The sequence below is a fragment of the Balaenoptera borealis genome (genome assembly GCF_965194805.1).
Source record: "Balaenoptera borealis genome assembly, chromosome: 13".
Classification (NCBI taxonomy): domain Eukaryota; kingdom Metazoa; phylum Chordata; class Mammalia; order Artiodactyla; family Balaenopteridae; genus Balaenoptera; species Balaenoptera borealis.
This window is the reverse complement of record NC_138870.1, coordinates 82,857,197-82,876,465: the sequence shown is the minus strand read 5'-3', so window position 1 is coordinate 82,876,465 and position 19,269 is coordinate 82,857,197. Positions and strand designations below refer to the sequence as shown.

General features: G+C 41.1%; 1 protein-coding gene across 1 annotated transcript in view; it reads left to right on the top strand.

Moving 5' to 3' along the window:
* The window catches only part of LOC309608942 (uncharacterized protein), a 574,070-nt gene that overhangs the window by 428,793 nt on the left and 126,008 nt on the right, over window positions 1-19,269 (top strand). The window contains exon 7 of the mRNA XM_082349690.1: window positions 7,956-8,052. Coding sequence (XP_082205816.1) covers window positions 8,014-8,052 — 39 coding nt within the window. The 5' untranslated portion in view covers window positions 7,956-8,013. The remainder of the gene's footprint in view (window positions 1-7,955; window positions 8,053-19,269) is intronic.

The following is a 19,269-nucleotide window of genomic DNA, read 5'->3' as shown; positions in this document are numbered from 1 at the left end:
TTTAAAAAAATTACTAATACACCTGCAGCATTTGAAATCATGCGTAGCATATAGTAAAAGCCGGAGAAGAGATATGGAGATGAAATCATTTTTAAAGAGCTGGCAATTTAGTGAGGAGATTAAAGCATATACCAATAACAAGGAGGAGTAGGATACATATTCAATAGAGGAGAAATTGTAGAGCTTGATGGAGCATGGAGGAAGGAGCAATTAATTTCAACTGAAAGGCCCAGGGAAGGTCTCATGAATTAGGTCCACTGTGGTCTGGGTATGGAGGAGTGAGCTGGATTCAAGGGAATGATTTCTTGGTGGAAGAAACAAGGGGAATCAGGTGAGAAAACACAGAAAGTACCTGATATGCAGCTCTCTTTAGCTGCAGTGTTGATGCTGAATGAGGGTGTGAACTGGGAGATGAAGTTGGGAGAGTGGCCTGGGATTAGATCAGCAAGAGGTTTAGTGCTTTGCTAAGGGGTACGGAGTTGACTCTACGGGCAATAGGAAGCACTGAAGGCTGTTGAAGCGATATGATGCCATTTGTGAGTTAGGAGAAAGACTCATGTGATTCTGTGAAGGAGAAATTAGAGGAGAGAGAAACTGGAGTCAGAGAGGACAGTTAGAGGCCATTAGAATAGTCTAGTGAGAGATTGTGAGGGTCTAAATTGGAGAAGTGGTTGGGGGCGAAAAGAAGGGCTAGAACTGAAAGCTGGGAAGGTAGATGCTGTCTTGTAAATTCTCCCCGAACATTTTTCCTTTGTCTCCAAGCTGTGGTTCCTGCTGTCCACAGGAATTCCTGTGGAATTGCTTCTATGATGATCCCGCTGTACTCAGTAACTCACGTGTACCTAACCACAGGGTTGAATGGCAAGACCTCAGTGAACTAGGAAGCCGACGGCTTTTATTCTCACTTGTTTAAGGTAGGGGATATTTTAGAAGCAGAAGACAATCACACAACAAAGAGCTTTTGTGTAATTGAGAGGCTTCCAAGCAATAATTAATCTGAAAGTCTTCCTTTTCTTATAGGATACCGGACTACTGAGAGGTGCATTTGAACCTCTTCATTATTTATCTGCTGTGGATACTGTGTAACAGGAATTTTGTGGGGCGCATTTTGTAATGCAGAATCTGTTGTATGGAGACATTGTCTTTCATCATTGCCTGGGTTTGTGTAATAGCAAATATGAAAGGGAACATCTAGAGCAATAGAATTAACTATTATAGGTGGCATCTATGCATTGCAAGGCAGATGTTCTCTCTACTTGAAAGAGTACACTTTAAGCAATTGAAGGTCACTGGGATTCTCTTTAATTAGTCATACCTGGTCTGACAAAAGAAGGTGAAGTTCATGAATCTGTGTGAAATGCGAATCAGAAACCAATCAGTGAGCACCGATGAAACAGAATAACAAAAGAAGATCAGAACTAGGTAGAAACATAAAGTTAACAACTTTAGAGTGACAACAAGGCCCTGATGAGAAGAGATTGCTATAGTATGGTTCTGGGCTTCATTAACAATTATTCTGCATTGACATGTATGATTATGTAGGTATATATACATCTATACATATAGATATATGCATAGATGTATATACATGATATACATCTATGCACGTATGTCAGTGATGAAAAATTCATTCAACAAATGTTTACTTAACACTGTGTGCTAGACACTCTCCTAGGTACTGAGGATAAAACAGTCAACAAAAACAGACCAGGTCCTGAAGAGCTTATATTCTAGTAGGAGAAACAGACAATACATATATATCGAATCAGGAGATGATAAGCTCTAAGAATAGAAATAGAGAACATGTTAGGGGGGCAGAGAATGAAAGGCAGAGGGAGGGTTGTGTTTCATATAGTATGTTTATAGTAAGGAAGGGCCTCCTTAGTGTGGTGATATCTGAGCCAAGAATTGAAGAAGGCTTGCAGAGATCTGGGAAGGAAAAGTGGTCCAGCCAGAGAGGACATGAAGTGCAAAGCCCTGAGATGATATGTCTTGGTATTTCTGAGGAACAGCAATAAGGCAAGGTAGTGGGAGCAGAGAGAGGTAGAGGAGATGCTAGGAGACAAGGTCAGAGGAACAGCTAAGTCTTTCAGGCCCTTGTAGGACATAGTAAGGACTTGGATTTTATTCTGAGTCAGGTGGAAGCTTCTAGAAGCATATTATTAGTATGTATGCTAACCACATAGAGTTAATTTTTTAACTTGCATCTAATTCTTCATGATCCTATTTTTACATCTAAACATTCCTAAAATAAGAGATGTCCCCATCTAGTCCTCTTTTGTCTTGTTTGCCTTCTTCCTGTCAACAGTGCCCCAGCACACTGCAGAGGCGGCTCTGGATGCTGTCCTGGGTTCTGCCACTGTATCCTTGGGTAGCTTTAGTAAAACACTTTTTTTTTAAATCTTTATTGGAGTGTAATTGCTTTACAATGTTGTGTTAGTCTCTGCTGTACAACAAAGTGAATCAGTTGTATGTATACATATATCTCCATAGCCCCTCCCTCTTGAGCCTCCCTCCCACCCTCCCTATCCCACTCCACTAGGTCATCACAAAGCATCAAGCTGATCTCCCTATGCTATGCAGCAGCTTCCCACTAGCTATCTATTTTACATTTGATAGTGCATATATGTCAATGCTACTCTCTCACTTCATCCCAGCTTCCCCTTCCCCTGCTGTGTCCTCAAGTCCGTTCTCTATGTCTGTGTCTTTATTCCTGCCCTGCCACTAGGTTCATCAGTACCATTTAAAATTTTTTTTATTTATTTATTTTTAATTAATTAATTAATTAATTATTTTTGGCTGTGTTGGGTCTTCGTTGCTGTGCACGGGCTTTCTCTAGTTGCGGTGAGTGGGGGCTACTCTTCATTGCGGTGTGCGGGCTTCTGATTGTGGTGGCTTCTCTTGCTGTGGAACGTAGGCTCTAGGCGTGCGGTCTTCAATAGTTGTGGCACGTGGGCTCAGTAGTTGTGGCTCGCGGGCTCTAGAGCTGGCAGGCTCAATAGTTGTGGCATACAGGCTTAGTTGCTCCATGGCATGTGGGATCTTCCCAGACCAGGGCTCGAACCCAAGTCCCCTGCATTGGCAGGCAGAGTCCCAACCACTGTGCCACAAGGGAAGTCCCAGTACCTTTTTTCTAGATTCCTATATATGCATAAGCATACGGTATTTGTTTTTCTCTATCTCACTTACTTCACTCTGTATGACAGACTCTAGGTGCACCCACCTCACTACAAATAACTCAATTTCATTCCTTTTTATGGCTGAGTAATATTCCATTGTATATATGTGCCACATCTTCTTTATCCATTCATCTGTTGATGGACATTTAGGTTGCTTCCATGTCCTGGCTATTGTAAATAGTGCTGCAATGAACATTGTGGTACATGACTCTTTTTGAATTATGGTTTTCTCAGGGTATATGCCCACTAGTGGGATTGCTGGGTCATATGGTAGTTCTATTTTTAGTTTTTTAAGGAACCTCCATACTGTTCTCCATAGTGGCTCTATCAATTTACATTCCCACCAACAGTGCAGGAGGGTTCCCTTTTCTCCACACCCTCTCCAGCATTTATTGTTTGTAGATTTTTTGATGATGGCCATTCTGACCGGTGTGAGGTGATATCTCATTGTGGTTTTGATTTGCATTTCTCTAATGATTAGTGATGCTGAGCATCTTTTCAGGCGTTTGTTGGCAATCTGTATGTCTTCTTTGGAGAAACGTCTATTTAAGTCTTCTGCCCATTTTTGGACTGGGTTGTAAGACACTCAGAACTTAGTTCTCCTACCAAAAAAATAGGAATACTCTCACCAAACTCACTTTATTAATGATTTAACAAGAAAAAAAGAAATAAAATAATAACCCAAACTCATGATCTTATAATATTCTTTGTCTTTACATAATTGCCACAGGGCTTAGCATGTAGTAGGTACGCAATAAAAACTTATGGAATTGAATTAGAAAGGTAAAATGGGAGAATATGTAAAATGCTCTCCAAGTTTCTTTAGGGCTAATATAATTTTATTTGCTCAGCTCAAAATATACTCTTTCTGGGGAGCATGACTCTTGATAGCCAGAAAGTGAGTTATTTTTGTTTTCCTAATGCTTTTATGATACTCTTTTTAAAGAGTTTATTTAATTCTTTAAGTTAGAGAATGAAATGGTTCATTCTGCTTAGATTGGACTTTTGATGATGCTACAGATAATATATATATAATTATTCCTTTCACAAAATTTTGCCAAGAATCTTAGCACATGCCTTCTCTTACAAAGCTTTGCAGAAAGTTCCATGATACTTCTTTTGTGTCCTTTGAGTCTAGCTTTTTTGGTAAATTGTGCAAAAATGGTCCGGAATTCTTCCTCTTTCTATATGCATGCCCTTTTGTGATGTGACTTTGCAGCAACTGCCATCAAGAGGTGGTGTCAATTTCTCTACCCCTTGAATCTGGGCTTGGCCATTTGATTTGCTTTGCCAGTGGGACATTAGCACATGTGATGCAAGTAGAACATTCAAAAATATAGCACACGGGACCCTCCCTAGCTGCTCTTGGTAACCCTGTTACTACTGCTATGTGGATAAGCTCAGGCTTACTTGCCGGATGATGAGTAACATATGAGCAGTTACTTTTTTTGCTGCTGGCAATAGACAGCCAACCACAAGACACGCCAATGAGGCTATTGTCAGCTAACTGACACATGATTGAGTCTGACCAACAACATGTGGACCAGAGATGAATGGTGTCAGCTGAGCCTAACCCAAATTGCTAATCCACAGAACTGTGAGCAAATAAATGTTTAAAGTGCTAAGTTTGGGACAGAAAAATCTAACTGATATAGCTCATATCCCTATTTGTTTATATTCTGTGAACCCCAAAGTGTATTTTCTTTTTGCTTCTCTTTTCCCCAAAACACACACTGTAGTAGAGACATAAGGCTTCTGATCATGAGTGCCAACGTATGGCAGGGGGGTAGTTTCCCCCCACACCACCAAACACTTCTCTGCCACCAGCTGAGTGTCCTACAATTCAGCTGAATTCTGACACCACTACTTGGAGACAGCATCAAATTCCACAGATTAAGGGCTCAGTCCCACAAGACTGTCCTCCACCTCAGATGCCACTTGCAAATCCAGGTTGTTACTTGTACTTCTGACCAACTGGCTATAAACCAGAAGTTCTCATGACTTCATCCACGGGTTCAATAAATTTGTTCGAGTGGTTTGCAGAACTCAGGAAACCCATTCACTCACTAGATTACCAGATTATTACAAAGGATATTAAAGGATACAAATCAATAGCCAAATGAAGAGATACTTAGGACGAGGTACCAAACAAAGGAGTTTTTGTCCCGCGGAGTTTGGGCTCAGCATAGTGGCATGTGGAATGTTCTGATTCACCAACCTGGAAGCTTTCTGAACTGCTTGCTTTTGAGTTTTCATGGAGGCTTCATTACATAGACATAATTGATTAAATCATTGCCCATTGGTAGTTGATTCAACCTCCAGCTCCTTTCCCATCCCCAGAAATCAGAGGGGGTGGGACAGAAAGTTCCACCCCTTTATCTAAGGTTGGTTCACCTGGCAACCAGCCCCCATCTTTAGGTGCTTTGCAAAAGTCACCTTATTAACATAAACCCAATTGTGGTGAAAAGGGGCGTGTTATGAACAACAAGACACCCATTTCACCTTTATGGCTCCGAAGTGATTTTAGGAAGAGGACAAGAGACCAAATATAACCAAAGATACTCCCATTGCTCTTATAGCTCAGGAAATTCCAAGGCTTTTGGGAGCTGTGAGCCAGGAACCATGGACAAAGATCAAATACATCAGAGAAATGTATTTTGGTCATCTGAGTAATACAGATATATATTTCTTACATCACAATGTTGCAGACAACTAGTCCCCCAACATCCACTTTTTTCTTTTTCTTTATTAATAGACCTCCCCACTTCCTCTACCTCCTCATATTTGAGTTTTATCTGGGCACACAGCTGTCTAGCTTGAGACTAAATTTCCCAGCTTCTCTTGTGGCTAAGGTGTGGTCACGTGACAAAGTTTTGTCCAGTGGGCTGTGAGTGGGAGAAATGTGTGGTTAGAAAGCTGCTTGTTCTTCACTCTCTCTTCCTTCCTCTCATTTTCCCCTCCTCATTTTCTCAGGCTGGGAAATTGAGTCACCTTAGACCCAGAGATGGAAGCCACATGTTCAGGGTAGCAGAGATAACCCACCAGCTCAGGTCCCAGAATGACTTTGCAAATCAGATCTAGTTACCCATCCTGAACCACTTGCCTACCACTGATGTGTTATGTGAGAGAAAAATAAACTTCTATGTTAAGTATGCCCCTATATTTTCAGGTCTCTTTATTATAGCAGCTTGACTTTTACCCTAACTCATGCTTAACATTGCAGACCCAAACACATAAACACACACTGCCTAATACAGTACTTAGAACTCAGGAGCTCAGTAAATGCTAGATTCATGCACTTATTCAGTAACAGTGACTGAGCTCCTATTGCGTATTAGGCAGAAAGTTGCACAGATAATTATTATTATTATTATTTTTTGGTCAGGAGCTAAAAAATGAGAAGGGAAAGATAGAAAAAAATTAACATAAAAGGGAAATTAAAGGTGAAGAGAACTGTAACAGAGGACTCTGTCAGGGGTGGTATCCAGAGAAAATGAAAGGATTTGGACATCTCTTAAAAGTTTGCCGCAGTAGGATGAAACACAAATCATGAAACGAAGCATCCATTCAACGCAACTGTACAATTTCTTTCACAGAGTTTGGAGCCTCCTCTCACTTGTTTCTGGGTCACTGACCTTGAGCTGGGGCGGGGGTAGGGGATGGCTACTGGCTTACTGTTTTCTCACTTCAGACTTCCAGCACTAGCTTTTCAAAGGGTTTTGTGTGTCGGGTGTAGGGGTGGCAGTAGGGACGAAAGTTAGGTTTAGAGGATTACTGACAATCCCGTAATAACTTTTGAAATAGCTTTTCAGATCAATTCCCATTCATTTCCAACTTTACAGAGAAAAGAGGACCAGGGAAGGATCAACAGTTATGAGAAAAACTAAGGAAAAAACTTCACTCACCACAACTGGAAATGGAAGATATCTCGTTATTCTCATATCCCATTTTCTTTCCCCCACCATCTCTTGTGGTGATGGAAAACACAAATAAGTGTTTTCCTCCTATCACCCACAATGGTTTTTATTTTATATTGAGAATATCCTGGGAAGAAGATACTAAGCGAGAAATCATTGCAAAAGTTCCAGAAGAGAACATATATAATATCTTGGGTGTTAACTAAGAGATGCTAAGCATGAAAAAGAAATTGTGTCAAATTAGGTAGTCCTGTCTATTTTGTCTAATTGCACAAAATCTCCTGTCATGCTCATTTGCAGTAGTGTTGTTTTTTATTTTGAGTTATAGTGGCCTTGCTTTTTATGAATAACTTGCCCAAATGTGGCCTACATTTAAAAAATACCTTTCATTTTCAGGTTGTAGGGTATATGCCTTAATACAAATCATTCATCCTCTGTAAGCCTCAGTTTCCTCATCTGTAAAATAACTAGATAATCTCTGAAATCTCCTTTGGGTCCCAAATTCCACACTTTGAATTCCCTTATAAACATTGATTAAAGTCTGGTGACAACTGTAGCTACAATGACAATAGAATAATGAAGCATATTAACATTAGTGTTAATGCAATAATCAGCTGTGTTTTGTTCCATATGACAATTTATTTCAACAATTAAGCCAAACTCCATCTGTTTTGGCATACACAATTTTTCAGACGGGTTCCTGAACCACATCTCTGGAAATCATTTCATGTTTTTCAAATATTGCTACCATCAATAAATGACAACTGTGCAGAATCTTTCTGATTAAAAAAAAAAAATCACTGATGCCAAAGCCCATCTTATTTGACAAAATGATTGTTTTGCTTATTTGACCTTACAGATATGTTGCACGGTCTAATCGATAGACCCAGAAAAGGAAGATAGATCTCGGTGTCAGCATGGAGGGAACATGCATGGGGTGCTGGATTCTAGATCAGGTAAAGCAAGCCTCAACACTGTCTGCAGTGGATTTCGGTTTTTCTGACCTGAGGATCCTGTTGGGATAGGATGTGCCTCAATCTGTGACAGAGACAAGACAAATGGTACATTCCACACATCCGGCAGGGGTACCTTTCTTTGGCTTGGGTTGAGCTGCATTGACAGAATAGCAATAGGGAACATTTGTCTTTATCTTTGTAACACTTGACAAGAGGCATGATTACTGCTGTGAGGGTATCAAAATAAAGAAAAAATGGGCTGTCCAAGAGCCCTGTTATTTATCACATTCAGAAACGCTAACCCAGACTAGCAGGATAGAAATTCCTTGTCAAATTGCCTCTAAAAATCATATTTTCCTCCCAAGATAGTATGTGAAACCCATGGATCTCACCTGTGTTCCCCACCCCCCATTCTTGCAAGTTGGGGACAGTCTCCTCCTGGCCCAAGCTGTCCCTCCATAGTCTGGGAGTTACCTCCATGTGGCTCATTGCATGTCCCAACCTGACAATATGCACACCATTCCCTGCATGTACAGGAAAACAGGGAAAAAAACCCCTGCTAGCTGGCAGCTTATTAACAAATAATGTATACAGCAAAAATTCGATTTACTTTGCAGCAAGTGTTAGGATGTCTCCAGGCAAATTAGAGCCGGAGCTGACTTTGTTCAACCCCTTTATTTATTTTCCCGTTCCTTGTTTCCTAATTAGGCAGGCTTTCTTCTGCTTCACAAACACACTCTCTGCCTAAATCATTGCAGGTCTATTGAATCCTGAGCACAATGGGCTTACACATTCATATTAATACCTTGATAAGGAGGTATAATCCACCCTTTTGCATAAAGCCGCCAAATAACTTCAAGAATGATTCTAAATGCCTTTATGACACAGTATGTATTTTCCTAGTCTGCATTGTGGGGTCCTGCATGTGCTATAGCCAATGAATTTTCCAAAGAAATTGTGAACAGTAGATGGGTCTAAGAAGTGTTTGCTTTGAAAGGCCACCTCCTTCAGTGTATGGCACCAAAGTCTTTATTTTTTTTTTTTTTCTTCCAAGTATTCTCTTTCAGCAGGCACTTGCTCACAATTCCTCATGATGAGCAATTCAAGAATTAAATCAATGGCCATGTCCTAAAGTTTGTTTGGAATTCAACATTTTATTTGGACTTAGCATTCTTTTATAGGGTTTAGAGCAGTTCTCAACCTTGGCTGTCTGTTAGAATCATATGAGGAGCTTTAAAAAAATGTGGATGCCCAAACCCCTTCCCAAACCAGTTGAATTAGAATATCAGAGGGTGGAACCAGGGCACTGGCGTTTCTAAAAGGCTCTCCAGATGATTCTAATGGACAGCAAAGTTTAAAAGCCATTGGTTTGTAGGGTTTTTATCATTAGAATATATCTAGAGAACTCTTGTTCAGTCATTCAATAAGTATTTGAATGACTACTATCCATTAGGAAAAAGACTATGCACCATTGGGGGTTCAAAGACATAAAGGAATTTCTATGTTCTCAAATTAGCTGGTAAGTTAATAGAGGCCATGAGGTTTTCATTCTTTCCACACATATTCATCCTATTATGTGTTACAAGCACTGGGGAGTCAGCCGAATCCAAGACAGACAAGGTCTCTGCTCTCATTGAGCTTGCATTCCAGTAAACACATTTTAAAAATAGGTACTGATGAGGGAATCCCCTGGTGGTCCAGTGGTTAGAATTTGGCGCTTTCACTGCCAGGGCTGGGGTTCAATCCCTGGTCAGAGAACAAATATCCCATAAGCTTCACTGCATGGCCAAAAAAAAAAAAAAGTACTGGTGAGCTCTATAAAGAAGTGAATACAGAGGTAATATGATAGAAAGTGGCTGGGACAGGGCAAGAGTTCTGGGATGCTTCTCTGAGCAGCAGGCCTGAATGATGTGAAAAAACCAGTCAAATGAAGATCTTGAGGGATTGAGTCCTGGGCAGAAGGAACACCAGTGCCAAAGTCTTGAGGTAGGAGCTAGCAACTTCATGGAGCAGAAAGAAGCCAAAGTCCTCAGAGGAGGTGGGAGGTCAGAGATGAGGTTAGAGGTAGATAGGGGGGTAACATTCTGCACAAAGGTAACCTTACAGAGAGAAGAAAGCAGGCAAGAGTTGGAGGTGCAGATTAATGGTTCTGAGCATTAAGAGAGAAAGGACTATTGCTTTCGTAGGGCCATTGGGTGTTCATAGAAAAGGTGGTTTTGAATTGTACCTTGAAGGAGAGTGCCTGAGAAGCTGGAGGGGAAGAGCATTTTAAATAGAGGTATTTCTCTGTAAAGACATAGAAGGTACGACAGTCTAGAGTATGAACAGAGAATAGCAGACTGTCCAGCTTGACTGGAATGGATACATGAAGCAGTAATGGGAGCTTAGAAGTTGGGATAATAAAGGACTTTGTATGTTGAGAGCTTGGACTTTATGCTAAAGACAGATGGAAACCCAAATATATTTTATGCTTATTTCTTCATCCTTATATCTGGCTAATTCCTGCCTCGCTCCTTGTATCCCAGCAACTCCAAACTTCTCCTAAGCACCCCACATCCCATACATACATACTTACAGCACCATGCCAGTTGGGTTTTTGTGATTGTCATGCCCTCTGTTCAGAATATCTTTCCCATACCCTTGGGCTCCTCCTTGTCAACTGGTCAATCTGCTGCTCAGTCGTTGAGTTAAACACAGTTCCTTCAGGAAGGTGTCCCCGACCTTCCTTGTTGACTCCATAAAATGAGAGGCATATTTCCTTAAGGGCACTTGCCATGCTGGGTCACTCATTCTTGAGTGCTAGAAAGCAGCTCTTTATAGAGTGTTAGGTACTGTTCTGGGTGCTTGCGTTACACTCTAATTGATAGATGGGCAAGAAACACTGAACATAACAAATAAGCAAATTATATAGTTTGTTATAAGAAAGTAAGTATGGAAGGAAAAAGTCGTTCAGGATATGGGTGTGGTGCAGGAGGGCAGATTAAGAGGTCAGTAGGTCTAATTGAGAAAGCAAAATCTGAGCAGAGATTTAGATTGAACAACTATTCCAGTTTGCATGAGACGGAGTCATTTCCTGGGATGCCGGATTTCCAGTACTGAAACTAGGACAGTCCTGGGCAAACCAGGATGGTTGGTCACTCTGGAACAGTTTGTTGATATTTGTCCTATCTACTAGTTTTACACAGCTTGAGGATAGGTTCTAGAGAGGCAGTGTAACATAGCTTAGATTACAGGCTTTGGAGTCAGACTGGCTGGATTCAAACTATGGCTCAGCCATTTGTTAACATTGTGACCTTGGACTAATAAGATTTTTAACCTCCCTGAGATTTTGCTTCTTCATACATGAAATGGAAGTAGCTGGTACAGAATAAACAGTCAATAAGTGTTGCTGTTATTATTATTAATAGTGCCTAGCACGGTCCTTGGGGGCAGTTACTCCTCAATAGATGTTTACTGAAGAAACAGATGAATAAATGACAATCTACCATGTACCAGGCACTGGGCTAATCTCTGGATGTACAAAAATGAATAAGGCATGATTTCTGCCTTCAAGAAGATCACAATCCAGCAGGGGAGACAAACATGCAAACACCATATTTTGTCATACAACTGCTGTCTTTCTCCACTGTTGCAATCCTTATTATCCTTCCATGATGTACTCTTGTTTTTTTTTTGTAGGGCATATAACCTTCTAATATACTACATAATATTCTTTTTTTTTCCTACATAATATTCTTATGTGTCACAATTATTCCCACTGGAATGCAGCTTCTTAAAGGCAGGGACCTTGGTTTTGCTCATTGAGATGTCCCAAGTGCCTGGAAGAGTACCTGGCACCAAGAAGATGCTCAGTAATATTTGGGGAATTAATGAATGGAAGTTCCATTTTATGTGATAAGAGCTTTAAAGAGGTATGTACAAGGTGTGGATGATTTCTTCTTTTGGACAGAGTCAGGGAAGATTCCACAGACAATGTGGTATTTTATGTTGACCTTGAAGGATTTATAGTGTTTCTTTAGGAGGAAAAGTAGGATGGTATTTCAGGCTCAGAGGCCAGCAGGAAGACCTGCTAGAGACAGGAGAGCCAGGAGAATGCAGGGTCATGGAAGGCAGAGAGAGGGATTAAGGGGGTGACCTTAAGAGAACCTGCAGCAGTTGAACACGGGGGAGGTTTAAGAGACGTTTCAGCATGCTGGTGGAAAATGGATCAAAGGATGAAGCAGTGTGTGGAGTGACAGTGTGGAGACCAGTGTGTAGTTACTCAAGCATATGGCTGAAGATGAGCTGGTAACTTGAGAGAGGACGATCTTAATTTTTAGTGAATTAAGATCACTTGAGCGTGTTAGTAGGCTGAGAGGAAATAGCCAACAGAAGAGGCAACAGAATAGACATAGAAGAGGGCACAATTGATGTAGTGAAGTTCTAGAAGGGATAAGGGATGAAATTGAGAGGACAGAGAGAGGGAGAGTTTGCTCATTCTTTTTCAGAAACTAGAGGTAGGGAGGGGAGGATGGGCATTTTACCACTTTTGTGGAACCCAGTAGTGATTCAGCATGGAAGATGGTATTGTTATAGAAACTGAGTCATTGGCAACTAAATTGAATTCTGTTACCTCACTTTATGTTGGATGACAGTTAAGAGATGTGGCAACTTTCTTCAGGGGAAGTGTTTAGAAAAAAATAATTTTTTTAATTGTTAGAAAACACAGAGCATTGTATTGGAATTTTCTGACTAACTCAGAATTTACAAAACACCATTTATGTTTCCAACCATTGTTAAAAATGATTGCATTTTTTTCTTTCACGAGAATGATAAATTGAAAGAACATTTTGTTTTTAAAATTTTGAAGTGATTCAGAAGCTTCTCCAAATTTTAATTCGAATTATCCTGAGTTGCACAGGTAGATACAGATGGTGTAAGGAATTGGGATTAATGGGTATGGAATTTAGGATGTCCATGGAGAGAGCCTTTTTTTCCAAAAAAAAACTCCCCAATTCCAGTTGTAGCAAAACTATTTGTGAATTGAGGATTTCAGTTATTTAGCTTTTACTTATTTTTGACTTTTGTATTACATCCGAAAATTAATTTCTAGATATTAAGAAATGGAAGATTATAATAATGAGTAACCCGGGTTTTGCAATTCAAATTTTTGCTTATAAATTTTGTATTGGGTGGGTAATCTCTATATTCTGCCATCAGCCAAAGAAGTGGGTTGTCTCTGAATATAACTATTATATTATCAGACATAATAGTCTTTTCCTCAAGGGCAATTTCTCAAACAAATGATTTCAAAATCAATAAACACCCTGTAGCCTCCTGTTTCAGAATTTACTTATTCATGAGATGCTTATCTCTCTGTAAATTCCCAGGAAGAATTCTTATTGCTTAATCCCACCATATTGGATTGAATGTTTATCAGTTTAAAGTTAGTTCTTATTAAATTTTCTTGGCAACTTTGTGACCGTCTCAGGGGTTTCTCCCCTAGAGAGTTATACTTACTTTTAAATCTTACATGAATAGAAACTCATTTTAACATCCTAAAAATCATTAAACATTGGCCTGCCCATTTACAATGGGTTGCGTTTCAATATTAGTTGGGACAAAGGCCATATGCCAGCAAACAGTGCTTTTTAAAGAGACTATTTTGTATGGCTGCATGTTTTCATTATTAGACACTGACAGTCTCCATCACTGACAGGCAATGACAAATTGAAAGCTGAAGCCAGGTAGAGGCTGGTGTAGGTATCTTCTCATTTTTCACCTTGAAGGCTGTTTCTGCTGTCCTTTTGTTTGGTCACAGTATCATTAGCTTCTTTCCAAATCTAGGGATGTGATTGGATGTCTATGGAATTATATTACCACATACATGGCCAGGTAACTAAAGAGGAATGGATGGTTTGCTCTGACCGCCTGGTTGTGAGAGAGGATGCCTGTTCAAGATGGCGAGCACCTCAGAAATAATGCTCTGCTGTGGGCTCATTTGAATAATCTCTCCACTCATTAAACACAGCTGCAAGGCAAGAGGCAGCAGAGTTCAAAAGGCAAGCCAAGGGAATATATTAGTAATAGAATTATAGTTTAAGCCTTAAGGCATGTTTCTGCAATATTTTTGTACTCCATTAATTACAACTAGAACACTTTCGTCACTTACTAAAAAAAAAGTTAGAGGAATATTTTGCCTAAGAAACCTAAGTAAAATGTATATGTTTTATAAAAGTGTTAGGTAGGCTGCAATTAAATTTTAAGACAAACTCTGGAAGTTATCCAACAAGTCATTTCCTTATTATATAATTTAAATCCCTGGTGAACTGGGATTAGAAACCGTCGGTACAATTTAGCTTCCAGAGTCCCTTTACCCTCCACACCGTACACGGGTGTCTTCACACAGCCTTCTGTGTGAGGATAGCTCTGTGTGTGTGTGTGTGCACGTGCACGTGTGCCTTCATCTGTTGGGTGATTTCTGGTCTAAATCCCAGAATGCCTCTTACTCACACCCACTCAGAACATCACATTTACTATAGGGCTAGAAAATATTTAATGGAAGAGAGAAAATAGTGGAAATAAAAGGTGGAAACAAAAAGCAAAGGTTTCCTTTGGAAGGCTTCACTGGCAGCTTTTCTCCTCCTGTTTTTGAAATTCAGGGTCACTTTGGGCTCTTCCAGAGTTGCAGGCTCTCAGATCTTGTTTTTGCTCTTGCTCTATCCCCACCCCTAATCTCATCCACCACACCATCTTGCCTGGATGACTCACCAACATGACATTTGAAGATATTAGGAATTTGATGTATTTAAATTCTGAATGGTTTAACTCTAAATCCAAGTCTATATCTTCCCTTGGGTCGGGAATTGAATTGAGTTTTATTACCCCAGGGAAGCATGTCCTCTTCCAATACAAAAGCAAATGGCTTTCACTTTGTCACAGAGTTTCTATAAGGATTTTAAGGATATATTGAATTCCAAGGGTGGACAACTCCATTCTTTCTCCTGCCCTCAGACACCTGCGTCAGTTGACAAAAACTGAGGGTAGATGTAGCACAATCAGAGGATGTAGAGAGATTTTAGTTCTCTGTTTTATCTCTCACTTCCTTATTAAGCTCTTCGTAAGGCATGATGCAAAATGGTGATCCAAAGAGGTTTTTTGTTTTGTTTTGTTTTTCTAGGCATCTTATTCATCTAGCGTTGTTTGAATAAACAGTTCTTCGCAAGTGAATTTTCCTGATAACTGAATATAGCAAAGTTTGAAGAAGAGTAAACTGATAATTTGTCACTTGCTTTCAGATTGGATCTCTGCCTCTATCTATGTGACTTTGTATGTGTTCAATGATAGGTAAGCAGTGAGTGTGGTAGGCTGAAAAATGGGCCCTCTACATCCTAACCCCTAGAGCCTGTGACTATTACCTTACCGGGCTCAAAAAAGGGTCTTTATGCATGTGATTAAGTAAAGAATCTTGAGATGGGGAGGTATCCTGGATTTTCCAGTTAGGCCCTAAATACAATCACATGTATCCTTACACGAGGAAGGCAGTGGAAAACTTGACACCCACAGAGGAGAAGCTGGTGTGGAGGTGGAGCAGAAGGCTTTCAAGATACTGGCCTTGAAGATTGGAGTGATATGGCCACAAGCCAAAGCATGCCAGCAGCCACCAGAAGCTGGAAGAGGCAAGGAATGAATTTTTCCCTAGAGTCTCTGGAGGGAGTGTGATCCTGATGGCACCTTGATTTTGGCCCAGTGATACTGATTTAGGACTTTTGGCCTTCAGAACTTTGAGATAACAAATTTCTGTTATTTTAAACCAATAGGAATGTGGTAATTTGTTATAGCAGCGATAGGAAACGAATAGAGTAAGGAACTCACATAACATCCAAACACTGGGGCCTACCAGCCAGGCAAATGAACCTCCGCAGTGTCTAAAAGTTCCATTTTTGCAGATTATCTTCTAGACTAGTTGGAATGGTCCAGCTGCCTGTTTCAAATTCAGCATTCATAAGCACAAAATGTTTAGCAGAAGGAAAATAAGCCTACTGATTTAAAGGCGATAGAACGAAAGGAAAATATAGACTTGGTACCCATTAGCTCATCCCTTCCTCTTATTTTTGGCCTAAAGGTACAAATTCTTACAACCTGGATGCTCTTTATCAGAAAGGACGTAGGTGGCATTAGACATGATACAAATAACTCTACTTGGATGAAGATGCGGCTGCTGCTATGTTCCCATCTTTAGTTGCTTGCCATGTTCTTGTAGAAGTCACGAGTTGTTAACTTTGGTCTCAGAGTATCAGGTGGTCTAGCAAGATCCACACCACAGCATTCCCACCCCTAAATGAGGCTCTGATCTCTCACTGATCCTCAGGGAATAAAAGCAGCCCTAGTTTTTAAACGTCCTTTTCATCAAGACTGTTAAATCAGAAGGGCAGAGATGATCTTTCTCATTGGTCAGTTTTCTCCTAAGACATCTTACTATTGGCCCACTAGCTCCATTTCACTTAGGGAGATAAGCTGCATAAAGAGAATACATCAAAACATCTCTTTGGCTAGACTGGTGAAACTAGAATAATATGTATCTTCTAAGCAAAACAGTCTGAACCATTGGACTGTTAACATATCTGTGTGACTTTACTTCTCTCTGGAGAGTAAGAAAGTTGGATCTTTCGCTGGACAACCTCGATAGCAGAGGCAATGCCTATTTTACATTTTATTCTTCAAGTTTGGAAATCATGAACAGAACTTTAAGAACTATTCCATGTATCTCTAAACATAACTACTACCTAGGCAGCAAGGCCTCACTAGTTTAGAATAATGATGTGAAGGTGGAGGAGGCCATCAACAGCTGATAATACGGTTGTGGGAAATTTTTAAAGAAGAGCACTTTGGTGTCAACTAGAATACATACTAGACAGAAAGATATAAATGTACGCTAGTCAGTGGAGTAAAGCAAGTTGAATTAATTTAAAAATTCTTTCACACTGGGTCAAAAAGATAAAAGTTTAATTTAATACGCAAAAATATATTATGTCTCTTCAGTGGTCTAATCTAACACATCTGGAAGCAAGTGCATGAAGAAATCCTTCATTTCAAGAGCTTTTGGTTCTATATAACTACTGATTTTAAACTAGGTTCCCTCACCAGTGAAACCCCCAAAAGGTTTTCCAGGAATGTATTATTTTGAGCTTCCATAATAGATAAAATGGGCAGACACCATGTTTGAAGATCAAAATATCTGTCCTTTCATTTAGAACTGAGCTTATCATAAGCATCATTTTCACATGCTGCCTGTTTATTCACCTCCTTTCCAACTTCGACTCAATACAATTTTTCTTCTCCTTGATTCCATCAGAATTGTTCTTGGAAAGAAGAGCAGTGATGTAGTTGCCCACTGGACTATTTTAGTCCTTATTTTATTGACTTGGAAGAAGAGTGTGATCTGGTCTCTGCAGTGAGCCCAGTAACACAGCTTGCCATCTGCCCTAAGAAGAATTCTGCTGGACTGGAACAGTTATGGCCTGAAGCCTCCATCACCCTGATCATTGAGCCAAGCCTGATAAAACTCCCTGTTCTTCTTTCAGGACCTCTCTGGGCAGGGCCAGTGCTTTGGATGAGAGTAAGACAGAGCAACGTAAGCTCTGATCCCAGGGTAACCCATCTAAGTTCTGATCCAAGTCAATTTCCTGGGGCACCAGGGGAAGTCCATGGTTCCTTTGCGCCAATTGGTAGAAACATGAAATAACTATATTATTTCATAGAGCCTAGGGCACTTTTTATTTCTTTTTTTTTTTTCTCACATTTTAACATCTTTTACAGTCCATAACATTTCAAATCACTATTAGCCTGGATTGACACTGACTTCTTCCTCGAAAAATTTGAATTTCTGGGGGGGACCTTCAAGATGGAGGAGGAGTAAGACATGGAGATCACCTTCCTCCGCACACATACATCAGAAATACATCTACATGTGGAAAAACTCCTACAGAACACCTACTGAACGCTGGCAGAAGACCTCAGACCTTGCAAAAGGCAAGAAACTCCCCACGTACCTGGGTAGGGCAAAGGAAAAAAGAAAAAACACAGAGAAAAGAATAGGGACGGGACCTGCAAAAGAATAGGGACGGGAAGGAGCTGTGAAGGAGGAAAAGTTTCCACACACTAGGAAGCCCCTTCGTGGGTGGAGACTGTGGGTGGTGGAGGGGGGAAGCTTTGGAGCCATGGAGGAGAGCGCAGCAACAGGGGTGCAGAGGACAAAGCGGAGAGATTCCCGCACAGAGGATCACTGCCGACCAGCACTCACCAGCCCGAGAGGCTTGAATGCTCACCCGCCGGGGCGGGCAGGGGCTGGGAGCTGAGGCTCTGGCTTCGGAGGTCAGATTGCAGGGAGAGGACTGGGGTTGGCTGCTTGAACACAGCCTGAAGGGGGCTAGTGCACCATGGCTAGCCGGGAGGGACTCCGGGAAAAAGTCCAGACCTGCCTAAGAGGCAAGAGACCATTGTTTCGGGGTGCGCGAGGAGAGGGGATTCAGAGCACTGCCTAAACGAGCTCCAGAGATGGGCGCGAGCTGCGGCTATCAGCGTGGACACCAGGGATGGGCATGAAACGCTAAGGCTGCTGCTGAAGCCACCAAGAAGCCTGTGTGCAAGCACAGGTCACTCTCCACACCTCCCCTCCTGGGAACCTGTTCAGCCTGCCACTCTCAGGGTCTCCTGATCCAGGGACAACTTCCCCGGGAAAACACACAGCGTGCGTCAGGCTGTTGCAATGTCATACTGGCCTCTGCCGCCACAGGCTCACCCAGCATTCCGTAACCCTCCCTCCCCCCAGCCTGAGTGAGCCAGAGCCCCCTAATCAGCTGCTCCTTTAACCCCATCCTCTCTGAGCGAAGAACAGACACCCTCAGGTGACCTACACACAGGGGCAGGGCCAAATCCAAAGCTGAACCCCAGGAGCTGTACGAACAAAGAAGAGAAAGGGAAATCCCTCCCAGCAGCCTCAGGAGCAGAGGATTAAATCTCCACCATCAACTTTATGTACCCTGCATCTGTGGAATACCTGAATAGGCAACAAATCATCCCCAAACTGAGGCGGTGAATTTTGGGAGCAACTGTAGACATGGGGTTTGCTGTATGCGACTGACCAGTTTCTGATTTTTATGTTAATCTTGGTTTAGTTTTTAGTGCTTGTTATCATTGGTGGATTTGTTTATTGGATTTGTTGCTCTCTTCTTGGTT